This window comes from Rhinopithecus roxellana, chromosome 10 (genome assembly GCF_007565055.1).
Source record: "Rhinopithecus roxellana isolate Shanxi Qingling chromosome 10, ASM756505v1, whole genome shotgun sequence".
Taxonomy (NCBI): domain Eukaryota; kingdom Metazoa; phylum Chordata; class Mammalia; order Primates; family Cercopithecidae; genus Rhinopithecus; species Rhinopithecus roxellana.
The window spans coordinates 88,778,210-88,795,240 of NC_044558.1; the positions used below are offsets into that span (position 1 = coordinate 88,778,210).

Genomic DNA, 17,031 nt, shown 5'->3' on the forward strand with positions numbered 1-17,031 from the left:
AGACAGTGCCACTGCACTCTAGCCAGGGCAAAAAAGTGAGACCCTGTCTCAAATATGTATAGGTATATATATGTAAGATCTCAGCCCTAATTTTTATTTTTAAACAGCACATGGGTATAAAATTCCCCATTAGCTATTTTAGTTTTGTCCCTCTGAGCCAACTGCTAATGTCACAATGCCTCTGAAGATTTGCAGTGGTGCCATGACATGAACACTTAACATTCTGAAATATGTTGTGGTCCCAACTTTTGGGCAAGTGGGGTCATGAAGCTTGCGGAGATTCAACACTTCACAACATAACGGAGGATAGGAGCATGAGAGGTGGGCATACTGGATATCATGGCCATTGAAATGACCATGACAGCTATACACTGTCAAGAGTTTCTTTACATAGGTAAAGCTAACTTTAGACTATTCCCACCTAGTTCCAAAAATCCATAGTTGTTCATGTTCAAAAAGAATTCTACCAATGTCAAAGAGAAAACATATTATTATCAATTATCTTGTATGGCATATTAAGTGCCAGGAAAAGGTAGGCACTGACTTTTATTTTTCTGTATCCATATTTGTCAACAGATGATCTATGTCTATCCCCTTTTTGCTGTTCCCTTTGGGCTGAGCAGAGGCTAAAGGAAAACTAGGCCAAGTATATTTAATATTTTACATCAAACAAGTTATTTGCTTAAGATGCTTTGGCCAGCCCTGTGTCTGGCACTAGCACCCAGCCTGACAGTTCCAGTAGGAATTAAACACCAGTTTTAATGGGTGCTGTGTTCCAATGCCTACTAATGCACTGACGGTTGTTGGCCAACTTCTTCACATAAAGGCAAGAGTGAGTGTGTGTGTGTGAACATGTGTGTGTGCCCACGTGTACGTATGGAGGGATTACAGGGGGGAGCCGGCCACAGCTGCTTAATTTTTGTAAAGCTTTTTTTTTCCTTAATAGGGAGGAGGGTTGTGGTTACTTACCATCCTCATAAGCTGCTACTGCCAGCGAGCTGTTTATCCTCACAAAGGAGACATTTGGCTGCATTCCAGGCTCGTCCTCCTCGTCCTCTGATTCCAGGAAGGGGGCTACGTAGTCCCAGGTGCGGGTGTCCCACACTCTCACGTCCCCTGATGTATATCTGGAAGAGAATGACACACTTGGTTCCAAAAAGGGATTGAAGAGCAGGGCTATGGTGGGGAAAATGCATAGAGCCTTACAACAACAGACAAGTAAGAATCGGGTGGTGTGGAGCCACTCCTGTGGCACTGTTTAGATGAGTGACTCCAACAGGAGAAAATGTCAACTAGATGACAGAAGGCTGTGAACACGCTTCACATTCTCACAGCACAATGGTGACAATCTCAAATGAGAAAACAATAATAAGACATGGGTAGCAAGATCTCCTTGGTTTTCCTTTTACACTATTACAACAATCTGCTCCTACAAGCTCTCCCACTGCAGGGATCACTCGCAGAAATTTGTATAAGCCACACTATTTACCCATAAACACACACACTCGCTCATACGAAAGACAGAGAAAGATGCTGCAGGGATACTCAGAACTAATGGTCTTACAGGCACAGGCTTTCTAATACCTCATCCATGCATCAGATTTGACTGATTAAAGTCCCTAAAGACTAATTGATTTGCTGAAACAATTAAATCTTGCCTTTAGCAGCCAGACAATGCTGCCTGCTCATGAAAAGCTCTTGCTGAATGCACGACACTCCCTGGTTTTGCCCACTTAGAAAATAGAAGTACTCACTCTCTCCTATGACTAGTGCCACTCCAACAAATGACTCCTTCCATCAAAGCCAGGGCCAGGCTGAACCTACTCAGACACAAGGCCCCCAGGATGATAGAACGGCCAGATAATAAAGTGGGGTGCTGCCCGTCACCAAGGTATTTAAGCTATGTTGCTTATGTCTGCTGCGGAGGGTTTTATTCCACTTGCAAAGCAACTGAGTGTTATGGGAGAAAAGGGGTGAGAAATGCCTTTAAGGGCCTCATGATAGAACCACACAATCACAAAGATAGGCCAATGATTTAAGGGGTTTCACAGTTTTCCTGAGGCCCTAGCCATAGTTCCTGCAGGGCTTCTTTGACGAGTTGATGCCATAACCTCTGAGATTCACTGAGTCACTGAAATCTATGATGTGACACATTAGTGAAGTAGCTATAGAAGATCAAACTGGAATTTCTTGGTTTTTGTTTTCTTTTGTTTGTTTTTTTGAGACAGGGTCTCAGTTTGTCACCCAGGCTAGAGTGCAGTGGCACAATTTCGGCTCACTGCAAGACCTCTGTCTTTTAGGTTCAAGCAATTCTTCTGCTTCAGCCTCCCGAGTAGCTGGGATTACAGGCATGCACCACCATGTCCGGCCAGTTTGTTTTTTCAGTCTTTAGTAGAGATGGGGCTTTGCCCCCAGCTGGTCTAGAATTCTTGGCCTCAAGTGATCCACCCACCTTGGCCTCCAAAAGTGCTGGGATTACAGGTGTGAGCCACCACAACTGGCCTCAGGTGGAATTTCTTATAGAGAAGTACTGTGATTCAGGAGTGCTTTGTTTACTAGTAGTACTGCACCCAAATTCTTAATCTACAGTAAATACATACATTGCACAGTCCAGAGGCCATTCTCTCACCCCAATTCCTTGGTTGGAGAACTTGGCTCTCTACCTGCAGCGTGGCACCCAGAGAGTGCACATGTGGGATAAAGAGCCAAATGGGAGAGACATGCTTTCTGAACCTGGCCTGCTGTGCCTCTGGGTTGACCACTGATCCTCCAGTAAACAGAAACACAAGATGAATGTCCTTAAGCCCAGCGACGTGCAAGCAAGGGCAGATACTGAGATCAACCCAGCCAAAGCATGGCCACTGGCCCCCAGGCTCTCCAGGCAGCGGTCAGCTCACCCTTCTGAATGAGGAACCCTACACCAAAACACATACCCTGGACCTCACTGCCCTCAAAATACCGGGCTCAGTGTGATACCCTGAGAACAACTCAGGCCATTTGCTGGAGTAAGGCCACTTGCTTAGCTACAGAGACACAACAGATGAGACATGTTTGAATGTCTAGACTGTGGGACTAGATTCTTACGGTTACATTCTATGTAACAGGAACCAGTCAATTCAGGAAAGATAAGAAGGATGACAATGCCTTTCGGAAATACAGAGATGGTAAGTGAAAGAAAGATAAAGGGAATTCAGATCAGAAAAGTAAGGCACGTTGAGAAAAAGAAGTACATAAACTAGGAAATTGTATTTCCTTCCCACCAGTCTCTGTCCTTCTGCTTCCTGCTAACCATGTGTCACACCACACCAGCAGTCTGCACACTGTTTTCGGTGGTGCCCCCACAGGGGACACAGTGGGGAGGCAAGGGTGGAGAGGAAAGACGGTTAAGGTGGCCTCAGCTCCAGCCTCCCAGCTCCCTGAACACAAAGAGTACTGAGCCAAAATGAGAGCAAAACAACAAAGCTTGGAAAAAAAGGTGCTTTAGCTGCTGAACCAGACAATAGTGAGCTGTGAAATAGAAACTGTTGAGCCCGCTCCTTACTCAGGGAAAGAGAAGAGAGGGAGGGCAGGAACCCCACAGATAACAGCACTCTATTCATATCTGAGGGGCTCCTGGGCAAGCATTTCTCCCACAGAGAAGGTTGGTCCACTCACACTGTGACTCCACACGTCTAAAATCAAATGCTTCAGCTCATGGCCAAACTAGCCGGTGTCTGAATTCCTTATTTTTATCAATGGGATCATCAGTCCCAGGTCACCGGTACGGAAGGAGAGGGGCCCCTTCAACATCGCTGTGGCCCACCACCCACACCACTATATATACTCAGGTGCCAAGCTTGTTCTGCTCATTCCCAGAGAGGCCACCCTGGTCCAAATCCCCCAACACCTCACATTCACACCCGACTACTACAGGCTCCCTGATTCCGAGCTTCTTTCATTCAATCTTCCCCCACAAGCCAAGCCCTTCAAAATACCTGACTGCACGAATCTTTTTTCTGGAACCACTTCCTTTCTCCCTCACGTGCCACACTACACTGCACTACAATCTACCTTGATGGCAGCCTGGATGCCTCCCTCATGGCAGTTGTGGGTGTCTGTGATCATCTCACTGTTCATCTCCCTACCAGCTTGAAGCTTCTGCGCTCAGGGCCTAGGTTTTGTTCATAGCTGTGCATGCAATGACTACAACGGTCAGACTAGAACAGTCCTTGCCATATACCCAGAGAACCCTCTATAAGGTCTTACATCTTAACACCTTATTGAATTAAATTTTAATTATGAGACCTACTGAAAAAACTCCACAAACCAGCTTCCACCCCTCTCCCCAGCCTCATCTTCTACTCTCCCTTCACACGAGCCAGCCTCCAGAGAGGCTCCCAAATGTTCTTGCCTCTGAACTGATTTCCTGCCCCACCTTCCCTGCAGTTCTTCACCTCCTCATCTCCCAGCCCAGTGGGGTCCAGCCTGGGCTGCATGTTAAAATTGCCTGGAATGCTTTAAAAAGTCCAGATACAGGCCGGGCATGGTGGCTCATGCCTGTAATCCCAGCACTTTGGGCTGGGCGGGGGGGCGGGGTGTGGGCAGATCACCTGAGGTCAAGAGTTCGAGACCAGCCTGGCCAACATGGTGAAACCTCGTCTCTACGAAAAATGCAAAAATTAGCCGGGTGTGGTGGTGCATGCCTGTAATCCCAGCTACTTGGGAGGCTGAGGCAGAATAATCGCTTGAACTGGGAGGTGGAGGTTGCAGTAAGCCGAGATCGTGCCACTGCACTCCAGCCTCCCAGACCAAATAAATCTGACTGTCCGGGGATAGAACCAGGCATCAACGTTTTCAATATACAGCCAAGATTGAGAACCACCAACCCAGCCTAATCCTACCAAACCCTCGAGGTCTGCTACAGGCCCTCCCTTCCTCCATGAAGCCTGAAGCTTTCTGACTCAACTATTATGCCCTTTATCTGAAGAAACTGCTTTTACTACTACAGTCCATATGCATTGATCGTCTCCTCAACTTGACTGTAAAGTCTTCAAGAAGGCCCTACCGCAGTGCCATAGCCTCCATCACAGTGCCTTACACAGAGCTAATCATAAATAAATGGTGACTGAAAGGGGGTGTCCGCAGGTAACAACCTGACTGGCTTGAGGGGTGGTACCTCTTTATTTCCACTGCCCACTTTCCAGTGGTAATGATTAGTGAAACACCCAGAATGCACACAGTGATGTGCATTAGACTGCTTCCACTTATTTCCAAACTGACTGAAAACTATAAAACAGGGGATAAGCTAGAAATTTTCCATATATCTATTTAAATTAGCTTCATTCTCCATGACCAAAAGGTATGATAATAACAAAAATGTTTTGCTGCAAAATGACTCAGGAGGTAAAATATAAAAGGCTCTACGTCTCCTGTATTGACAGGAACTGAGGCTAAACATCCTACTGCAGCAGGTACTGCGTTATGACTCAGCAGCGGGCTCTCAAATCTAACCTAAGTGAAAGCCACAATAGCATGGGAGGCAGCCTCCATGCTAATGAACTTGTGCTAAGGAAACAGACATCTTTGGTAGGGTAAAACACAGGTTGGGGCAGAGGGACCTGGACCAAACCCTAAATGTGATCTAAAAGTGCTTAACAACATTGGCCAGGAGAAGCAAGAACAGATAACGAATGGAGGTAGGAAAAAAGGCTGATTTTTCTCCAGAGCTCCAGATGTCTTTATCGCTGCCTAATGACAATTACGCTCAACCAATTAAGATGCCACTATGACAGTTACATTGTCAGTAAGCCTTTGGACCCCAATGTTGATGACTCTCTAATTAGTGTCTGTGCAAAGTACAACTGCAACTAATATACTAGCTGATGTAAGAACACTAAGGAAAAACTGAAGAAGAAAGACGTCTTTTCCAAATGAGGATATGCCCCAGCCCAGTGAAGCTGTGTGCTCTCCCAGTCTTTCCTACACTTGGCAAGGTTGAGTTTACCTCTAAATAAATAGGTCAGAGACCACAGCTGATTTTTGTTGAAAGAATGGGAATAGAGCCTCTCTCAAGCTCTGCATGCCAGAGGGACTGCCAATTTAAAACGATTCACCACCAAAGAGCTTTCATTAACTAGTAAGTTTCCAATAAGCAGATTACTCATTTGGACTAACAGACTAGAAGAATAAGAAGGAATAAATACTGTACAGCTAAAAACAACCTTTTTTCTTCATAAGTATCCAGCAGCGTTTCTATTTTGTTCCATGTGTCAGCTCTTCTTTGCTAAAAACAAAATTTTTAAGGCCCTTCCTAGCAAGCTGGGGGGTGGTTTTGATTTAAGAATGCTGAGAAGTAAGGTTAAGTGACTTACCCAGGGTCACAAGAAACACTTTAGTGGCACAGCTGGGATCAAAATGTGCCCCAGGTTTTTCTCAATCACTGCTTAGCCAACAAGCCACTCTGCCTCCTCAGATGACACTGTCTTTAAACAAATACTGCTTTTAAGAACCACCCCCATTTAAGTGCAACGTAAGGAATTTATTGTTTTCAATATTGTGACTCAGGTTTGCAGGACACAGCCCCTGACCCTAACCCATCAATTCGACCACTAAATTGCAACTGGAAGGCATGAAGCCAACAAAAAAGGCTCAGTATGCTGGGAGAAGGACTGAGGGCTAAGCAGGTGCAACCTGTGCCTCCCAGGCCTGCTTCTCAGGGCATGCAGGAGAACATGTGGAACCGTTAGTAAGACTTCTCTCTCTACAGGATCACACACAAACAGCCACTCCCAAACCAAGTCACAGTTCTATTCTGATCAGGCACCCAGAGCAGCCAAGAGGGGCCCTGTTATGAGGCTTCAGGCCAGGAATAGCAAATGGTTTCATTTGTGTGTCAAATCCAATATGTGGTAGTGGCTGCCTAGAGCTCTGTGTTGAGAAGGATTCTGAAGCTGTGTTTCATCCAGCTTACCAGAAAAACAAACGCAGTAATGGGTTATTCATGATCGCTACTGGCTGGGGAGTGAGGAGGGCAGCATCTCTGCCCCGAAGAAAACTCCACCTGGCCAAGTCCTAGTCATCCTTCCGGGTTCAGGTTGAAAGTCATTTCCCAGGAGGAAGCTAGCCTGATGCTGAGCCTGTACGAGGTGCCTCTCCCTAGCATGTCACGGCACCATGCTCCTCCCCAACCCTAACACTTCCCACAGTGCTCTGTAAACACCAGTAACTGGATTCCTTACCGGCCTATAAACTCCCCAGGACCAAGGGGGTTGTGTGTGGTACTCATCCATGCTTAGTGGGTGTTGACAGAATGAATGAATCTGTTCACTTAAACCCAGAAGATGGAAGTGGTTTAAAGCCTACTGAGCAATCAGGCAGGGGGACTCCTAAAACGGCAGTGTCCACATTTCAAGAAACATTCATGCCCTTAACATGTAAAGGTTTAAAGAACTATTCACTTGCTCCATATTTTCTTCAGTAATACCAAAGAATACCAATCAATAAAAGCAAGAGTATTTACTATTTTCTGTGAAACACGACGGGGTTGTATTACGCAATTAACAAAATGAACTCAACCCCACCGTGCAGAGTCCTCCTGTGGAAATGCACTACAACAAACATCAAGTGGGGCTTAAGACGCATCAATTGAAAAATAATGAACGTCTTAATGGACCTTACGAGATACATGCACTACACACTTAAAACTGTTTTCCATACATCTTGGTTAATCACAATCAATAGAGTCAGAGTCAATGATGATTATGCAGAGTTATTGCAGCTGTGGTCCTTCCCATTATTCCTCGGAGAACCAGAGATGGATAAATGCAGTCATGAGTTCACCAGTATTTATTAAGGATATTCTGGAGCTCCTTCATTAAAGATATAATAAATGTAATGCTCTCCTCTAGTCACTTATCAATATCTTACCTCAGACTTATTTACCAGAAGAGCATGTATACCTCACAGCAGAAAATAAATAAATTTAAAAGTATTTTTGAAAAGAGGTCCCTAACGGGTAATGATCGAATTCCTTATGGGGAACAGTCCAATGTCACAATAAGCAGCAGCAGAAAATCTATACAAAACAAGGTTTAAAGGAAAACTGTTAGGGGAAAAAGTTTTTTTTAAAAAAGAGAAAGATGGAAAGCATGTCCTTAGTAAGTATATACGGGCAACATTTATCTCACACAACCTTCTACCTATGTTATTTACAAAGCGTCTGTTATCTCAATAGCCTCAAAGTAATCCATAGGCAATATTTAATTTTTACACATTCACATAAAACTAAGAGAGTGTTGGAAACACCATCCTTGAGGGCTTCAGTTTCTGAATAGAAAATATTTTTAAATTCAGGGCAAATATATACATATTCACATCAAAGCTACTATTCATATTTTGGCATGGTATACAGTTGATAAAAAGGTCCTTTTTAAAACAAATTTTTTTTGAGACAGTCTCGCTGTCACCAACCTGGAATGCAGTGGTACGATCTTGGCTCACTGCAACCTCCACCTCCCGGGTTCAAGTGATTCTTGTACCTCAGCCACCCAAGTAGCTGAGATTGCAGGTGTGTGCCACCATGCCTGGCTAATTTTTGCAGTCTTGGTAGAGAAGGGGTTTTGCCATGCTGGCCAGGCTGGTCTCGAACTCCTGACCTCAAGTGATCCACCTGCCTTGGCTTCCCAAGGTGCTGGGATTACAGGTATGCCACTGTGCCCAGCCAATAACAAGGTACATTTGTAATTACTGGAAAAGGCGGAGGACAACATGGCTAAAAGCAAGGTATTTCAAGTTACCTTAAATGACTTTATTTTTTGGAGATGGAGTCTCACTCTGTTGCCCAGGCTGGGGGGCAGTGGCATGACCGTGACTCACTGCAACCTCCGCCTCCTGGGTTCTAGCGATTCTCCTGCCTCAGCCTCCCGAGTAGCTGGGACTTACAGGCACATGCAACCACGCCCAGCTAATTTTTGTATTTTTAGTAGAGACAGGGTTTCACCATGTTGGCCAGGCTGGTCTCAAACTCCTGACCCTAAGTGATCCACGCACTTTGGCCTCCCAAAGTGCTGGCAGTACAGACATGAGCCATTGTGCCTGGCCTGTCTAAAATGATATTTTCCAATACTTCTTAAATGTAAAACAATGATAAAATTCCACTGAAGGGCCAACAGGCAAACCGAACAAACCAAAGATTCAGACACCAATTTTTCCATACATAAATTAGAAGCCCCAAATTTTGCTTTCTGTCTCCAAAGAACCGGAAACCCTCTCACTCTGACAGCAGGTTGGATGAATGGGGCTCAGAAAAATAAAAACGTATTTGAATCAGGTCACGTCTGGCAGCTGAAGCAGCAGCCAGAGATCAGCTGGTTGCTAGAGAGGTATAGGTAGTTTTGTCTTGTATCTACTTGGGCACACTTGCCTCAAAAGGAATGAAGCAAAAATGGGACAACTGAATGTTTTTAGGGAAAGAAGAGCACTAATATTTTGCAACAAATGATACAGTTCTCCTTCCAACCACACTTGGCAGACGAGAAATATGGATACACAGTCCTGCTCCTTCCAGTAAAGGCAGGAACTGTAGGCTAAAAAGGCAGAAATCAGGGGAGAAAATATTTAGGAGTAATGAAAAAAACCTCAACACAAACAGGGTGCTTGATGTTTTTTTAAAACCAAAAGAGGGAAAATGTCCTCTCATGTGAATAGAAAAGTGTGTTTTCTTATGCCAACTAGAGTGCTTTAGCCTTATGAATCTCAAGTAACAATGAGGAGGGAGTTTATTGCAAAACATCATACTCCTGGGCATCTGATAAAAGCTTCTGGTGAGCTAATGGCTTAATGGTTAGCAGAGCTGGCACAAGGCCTCCAAGGAGCTCCTGGTTCTACCTGAGATGCACTTTTCACTAGGTGGCTCTCCTTCACTACTTATGGCAAACAACACCTAGTCCTGTACCTCAGGTTTTATACTGTGACTTTTTTGAACTCATGATGTCATCTGACTGCAACACTCAGCTTCCAGAGGGCAACTGGGGAGAAGGAAGACGAGAACAGTCTAAGCATCACAAAACAGAACAGGAATGTTTCCATATACCCCTTTCTTCTGTTCTTTCTCCTCAAGAATCAACATATACTTTTCAAAACATTCTAAAATTCTAAGAGCTGTTACCCCAATAAATCAAAGAAACAAAAGACACGTTTCCTGATCACTTACTATCAACTAACTTTGCTAAAACACAAAGAAAACACACACTAAACCTTGCTAGCATTTCAGGAGGTCTAGCAGATTACAGATAAAAATGCAGACAGGCGCTGAATTTTGAGAGAAAGACAGGTGACTGATTCTGTAGATTGGTGACTTGTGAACACAAATTTTTCTCAAGTTAAAGAAATGAGAAATGTTCGCTGAAAAAGCAAAGTAAAAGTGGTGTCTGAATGGCTCAGCCGCAGTTGAAGGCACATCCGCTTCTCTCTCCAGCAAAGAAAACAACGGGTGCAGGTCTTTTCTGCACTGCTGCATATCCCTGCTAAGTGGTCAAGCGACAGCAGAGAAAAGCAAGAGCGAGGGCCAGAGAAGGCGCTCACGGAGGTAATGGAAGCCCAGAGTGTGGGGTCGCCGAAGGGGAGTTTTCCTTTCTTACACACTTGCCTCAAAGTTTCCTGGGTCCTGGGAAAGATGTTAGACTCTGAGGGCACAAAGATGCTTAACACAAGGCCCCCACCATTTCAAAAGGGGAAAGTCAACAGGACCAAATGCTGCCAAGAGGCTGGAGAGGATGAGCCAAGAAAAGGCCATTGGTTTGTTGAGCAAAAGATCACGGGGGACCTCTGAGAGTGCAGTGCAGTAGGGCTGGGACGGAGCCAGGTTAGATGGGGAGGAAGGAAGAGGGCAGGAGGCATGGGCTCTCACTATGTACAACACTGACAGGAAGATGGCAGCGATGGTTTGGAGACTTCAAGTCAAAAGGTTACATTGGAAAGAAGCTGAGGGCTACAAAAGCATTTTTAAATAATTTATTAATCTGGAAAATAAAAATTCATTCTCCTGAATCCAGTAATTCTGCTTACAGGACTCTAACCTAGAAAAACAATCAGGAATGCAAGACTAGGAGACGATAATGAAAGAACTTTAACTCTCTATTTTATGCACTTATATAGAATTTCAAGTTTCTACAGTAGCATGTGTCTAATCATTTTAAAATAAAGATTTGTAGTGCTAAAAAGAAAAATTTGCAGACGTATATACATAAAATATGCATAACATCCACATAACAAAACACAGGAAATGACATTAATGTTCACTATTAGGGGAATAAATAGGGAAACTGGGGTATAATTATCCAAAGTGTTTTTTCAACAAGTCAAAGAAAGTAATGAAAAACATACAACATGAAAAAAATTCATCAGTTCGGTGAGGGAAAAAGGCCACAAATGTAACAAAGGTTATAATCACACTATGAAAAAACGTGCATAGAAAAACAGACTGAGAACCAAAGCAGACACATGGGAGACCTTAACAGAGGTTGTGTTCCATGCTAGAATTTGAGTGACTTTCTCTTCTCTACTTTCTAACACAGTTGCAAAACAACATGATTTTTACCACTGCTTTTGTTTTTATTCTTTTTACTTTAATTAATTAATTTATTTATTTATTTATTTTTGAGACGGAGTCTTGCCCTGTCGCCCAGGCTGGAATGCAATGGCGCAATCTCAGCTCACTGCAACCTCTATCTCCCGGGTTCAAATAATTCTCCTGCCTCAGCCTCCCAAGTAGCTGGGATTACAGGTGTCCACCACCACACTCAGCTAATTTTTGCATTTTTAGTAGAGACGGGGTTTCACCATGTTGGCCGGGCTGGTCTTGAATTCCTGACCTTGTTGTCTGCCCGCCTCAGCCTGCCAAACTGCTGGGATTACAAGCGTGAGCCAATGCACCCGGCTGCTTTTGTTTTTAAATAGGCACATGTCACAAAAGAAAAACCAAAATGACGCTACAATAGCCAAAGCTTCAGAGCAGCAAATGAGGACTGGAGACGGCAGCCTCACCAGCCAGCCCTGCCTGTGGATGCTGCAGAAACATGACGGAGCGGCTCCACTCACGCACACCCAGCATGGCCCTGAGCCTCGGCCACCTCACGCAAGATGAGGGTCTCAGAACAGATCGTCTCTAAAGTTCCTTCCAGGTTTAAAATTGTATGATTCTAAGCTGAGAAAACCAAGAAATTAAAGAACAGACATAGGCATTTCTCTAGTTTCCCACATAACATCATATACAGGTGGTGGGGGGCAAGGGGAGTCTGTGTATTAAGTTTTAATGCTTACGCCATATAAAACAGTATACATTTAACAAAATATGACATACCACTCATAGTTTTAAAAGATGCTTACAGGCTGGGTGCAGTGGCTCACGCCTGTAATCCCAGCACTTTGGGAGGCTGAGATAGGCAGGTTTCTTGAAGCCAGGGGTTTGAGAACAGCCTGGCCAACATGGTGAAACCCCATCTCTAGTAAAAATACAAAAATTAGCTGGGTGGGTGGTGCACGCCTGTAGTCCCAGCTACTCGGGAGGCTAAGGCAGGAGAATCTCTTGAACCTGGGAGGCGGAGGTTGCAGTGAGCCGAGATGGCACCACTGCACTCCAGCCTGGGTGACAGAGTGAGACTGTGTGTCAAAAAAAAAAAAATTAATTTAAATTTAAAAAGATGCTTTTGTACAAATTGCTGGAAAGAAAATACAGTAGATGGCTGTAAAGTTAAATATTATTTCTAAGTAAAATAACAATATAAAACAAAAACGCTTCAGTGAAACAGCGAGGCCACACGACGAGTTGCCCTGTCAGCTGCAGATGGTCCTGTCTCCAGGAGTTCCCAGAAGAGTGGACGCTAGGCTACAGCGCTAGAGAAATCTCTGGGAGCAGACAGGATTGCAATTGGCCTTAACGAATGGATTCTGGGTTTCTTTTTGGGTTGATGAAAATGTTCTGGAATTAGATAGTGGTGTTGTTGCACAACCTTTAAATCTACTAAACAAAAATCACTGCATTATACACTTTGAAAGAGTGAATTTTATGGCATATGAATTATACAGTCACGTGTCACTAAACGACAGGGATACACTCAGAAAAAATGCATCCTTTGGTGAATTTATCACTGTGCAAACATCATAGAGTGTTCTTACACAAACCCAGGTGGCAGAACCTACTATACACCTAGGGTACACGAATGGCCAATATTATATATGGGGCCCATCACTAACTGAAATGCTGTTATGCGGCATATGACTGTATCCCAACTAAAAAAAAAGATGCAGTCAGAGGCAACTAAACAGAACAGTGTGGAAAAAACAAAGGTACACTTGACAAGTGTAATAAGGAAAAAGGTAGCTTGGAAAGAAATGTCAAAGAGTTCTGAATGTCAGGGAAAGTTAACTGGAAATTATTTGTAAGACTGTAGAGTAAGCAAGACTGTGAGGACAAAACAGTGAACCATCAGATGCTTTGGAAAGAATGTCTGTTTCTCCACTGGAAAAACAAGCCTGAGGTAGACAGGGGTCAGGTCCTGTTCACATGATGGGTATTTGAGTGTCAAATGCGTTTATGAATGAGTGACTATTTTCAGGTTTCACTGGTTTTATGTGAAGAGTAGGGAAGAACCATGACTGGGTCCATCATGAGGTTCACTGCAATAAATATCAGTCTGGGCCTATGCAACATGACTCCGAACTAGGAATATTTACACAGATTGCTTAAAAGGTGAGAAAAAGAGATTCTGCTCTCCATCAATGATATGAAATGTACTTAATAGGTATAAATGCAAAAATGCTTCATAGTTTAGCTCTAGTTACATAAAACTAAGCCTCTGAACAGACTCCACTTGTGCAAAAGAAAGAGAAAAGGGAAGGAAAAAAGAAGAATAACAGAACACAAGGTAAGTACAAGAGAAAGAAGGGGTGAGGTGGCCACTGTCTCTTTAAGAAGCTCCTTGGAGATACATAACTGTAGAAAGCCTGGTGAATTCAACATTGATTGGGAATGAGGTAACCACAAACACCACTGTCTCAAATGAAAAGGAATTCAAGATCTGACCCAGAAAACAAGCATCGTAACCACCAGATAGAATTTTAATGATAAACACAAGATGCTGTACATACAAGCAAGACTGAAGTCTCTCATGCTAAGCCATCAATGTAAGGTTTTCTTAGAAAGAGGAGCCGTGAGGAGCCTCTCTGACCCACAGATCAGGTTTCATCCTATTGATCCACAGAACTCGGCCATCGTTTTGCTCTGTGCTGGCATAATCTATAATGTTGAACAAACCCCGAGGGAACAGAGAGGCAGGGAAAGAAGGTCTGGCATCTGGACTCGTAAGGGGCCTGCCCTTCGGGAGCTCCAGAGAAGAAATTCGTAAGTGGTTTTGAGATTCAAGGTTCTCCTTTATTTGTAAGTTCTTTTGCGACTCTTTCAGTACAGTCTCAGCCTTCTGTCCTCAAGTGTCTTCTGACACTCTAGGCAGAGATCCCTTTAGCTGGAATGATCTAAGTAACTTCTGGAGTTCCCACCAAACTGTAGCATTTGTGGGTAGAAAGGAGCTGCATATCGGGCGATCGCAGGCCCATATTTTAGCAATGACGTGGAGAAGCCCAACGTGCACTGATAACTTAATGGACAGAATCGCAAGTATCTGGGCCATCCATCTTTCTAAAACTAGTTCTGCAGCACTCCCAAGAAGGACTTTCACCTCTAAATCATATCCAGTAAAACAGAAACTGAAGAAAAGCATTCCTCCTGGGTATATCTTGTTTAAAGCAGAAATACTTTTTTCCATAGGCACTGCATACCACAAAACATTAAAATAATCCGACTCTTTGGAATTCCTATTCAAAAGGTGCTCTTTAAGGAACGCTGCTTACGGAAAGATTTTTCTTTAAAGGAAAGGACTCCTCTACTACTGAGTTTTAAAGTCCAAGGTTTGTTTTGTTTTCCCATAGGCAGGAACTTCCCTAAGGCGTCTCACTCCATAGCTGATCCAAACTCAGAAATTTAAGTGTTCTGGTCTCTACTTTATGGTATTAAGTATACAATCTGAGGCTGTAGTTCATGACATCTTCCTAATCCAAAAAGAAAACTGATCTTACTATACAGTAATTAAATATATAAATGTACCTCTGTAACAAAGTAGGAAGACTTCATCAAAGTGGTTTTTGGGACAGAAGCTGAAGGAATTTACAGAAGCTAAAATTAAATGTCTTGGCCATGGAGAAAAAAAAAAAAAACCTATTTCGGGACAACTTAAGTAACAAATATGTACTATATGGTGGGGAAGGAAGATGATGTGTGGTCACAGCCCTTCTTCACAATAAGGGATTTAGAAAAAGAGAATGAGAACAGGGCCTGTCTGTGCCAACACTTATTATATTTGCTTGACTTTTTTATGTCTTCATAAAATACAAACTGTTTGCCTTAATGAAAATCTCACATAACATGCCACAAAAGTGATTTAAAAGCTGGGAAAGACATATTGAGACAAATGGATCACAGATCCGCTCTACACCATGTGCTTCTCACCCTTGCTGCGGCGCTCTCACGTCCTCGGGAACAGAATCACGGAGACTCTCCCTCTTCCACATGGGCTGTAACTGAGGGAGGTACATGCTCTCAAGGGAAGCTAAGGTCACTGGTACTCAGAGGGCAGTACGTGAGAAATGAAAGACCTTCAGATGCAGAGCACTCAGTGGAAATGGTTTTGCTTACCCAGCAATGACCACGCCATCGTGAGAATGCACATCACACAAAACCGCGTCAGGAATGTGCTCCAGCTCGCTCACGGCACCTTTGCGATTCTGCGTGAGGAAAAGGGGGATGCAGTTTAGACTATTCTTGGGACAGCCCAAAAGCCAAGCATCGTGCTTTTCCACCTACTTTCCACAGCAATTCTCTACAGCATGGAGAGCAAGTGCATTTAAAGTTCTGTGGGCATTCAAAAAGACAAAAATGATGACTAACATGCTAAGCTATCAAGCATGGACGAGTTACCATATATCCCAAAGGCACTGAACTCGAGGACACGGGATGTGTGAGACACTGCCCCATCTTCCAGGAGGTTACAGAATAGAAAGCAAATACGTGCTCACCAATAACTACCATCCACAATAGGCTGGCACATATCTGCTGGGAGTGGCAAGTATCTAAAGAAGCTTATAAAGTATACGAAAAAGTTCAGTTCAGCAAAAAAAAGTATTACATGATACCTTACCTGTTAACTCTTATAAGGATTCTCAGAATAAAATGCAAAATTATATACAAATAGATAAAGATCAGGATGAGAAAAAGGAGAAGAGATGATACCATTTCTAACTGAGAGGTCAGAGGTTTCATGGAAATAGTATTTAAATGAAAGTCTAGGCCAGGCACTGTGGCTCATGACTGTAATCCCAGCACTTTGGGAGGCACAGGCAGGAAGATTACTTGAGCTCAGAAGTTTGAGACCAGGCTGCGCAACATAGGGTGACCCCATCTCTACAAAAAATGTAAAAGATAGACAAGTGTGGTGGCATGTGCCTGTAGCCCCAGCTATTTGAGAGGATGAGGCAGGAGGGTCACTTGAGTCCAGGAACTTGTGAGTTATGATTACAACACTGTACTTCAGTCTGGGCAAGAGAGTGAGAACCTATCTCTAAAAAAAAAAAAAAAAAAAAAATTAAAAAAAATTAAATTGAATTAAAATGAAGGAAATCTGAATGGATATAAAGTATTTACATGTGGGAGGTTGGGAAAAGTGAGATAGTTAAGCCACAAAGCAAGCATGAATAAAGATATTCGAGAATACCATAATTTCAATTTTACCAGACTGGGACAAGGACAAGGACTAGAAACAGTGTAAGTGCCCAGCACAGTTCTTAACATACAGCAAGTGCTCAATAAGTGGTAGTCATTATTATTATTATTTCTATTATTAGGAAAAAGATTATGACATCATTCCATTAAAATACACATTTATTAAGCACCTAGACTCCAGAACTGAGCAAAGTAATTCGTATGATGGTCTTAACTTAATCCAA

General features: G+C 43.4%; 1 protein-coding gene across 5 annotated transcripts in view; it reads right to left on the minus strand.

Annotated features, from left to right (window-relative positions):
- Positions 1-17,031, minus strand: part of FBXW8 (F-box and WD repeat domain containing 8) — a 122,013-nt gene that overhangs the window by 71,699 nt on the left and 33,283 nt on the right. For all 5 annotated transcript variants that reach the window (XR_004059569.1, XR_004059570.1, XM_030938891.1 and 2 more), the window contains exons 4-5: positions 15,725-15,813; positions 970-1,127 (exon numbers count right to left, since the gene is read on the minus strand). Coding sequence is in view for 3 of the 5 variants with exons in the window: in XM_030938891.1 (XP_030794751.1) it covers positions 970-1,127; positions 15,725-15,813 (247 nt within the window). In the remaining 2 variants the exon portion in view is untranslated. The remainder of the gene's footprint in view (positions 1-969; positions 1,128-15,724; positions 15,814-17,031) is intronic.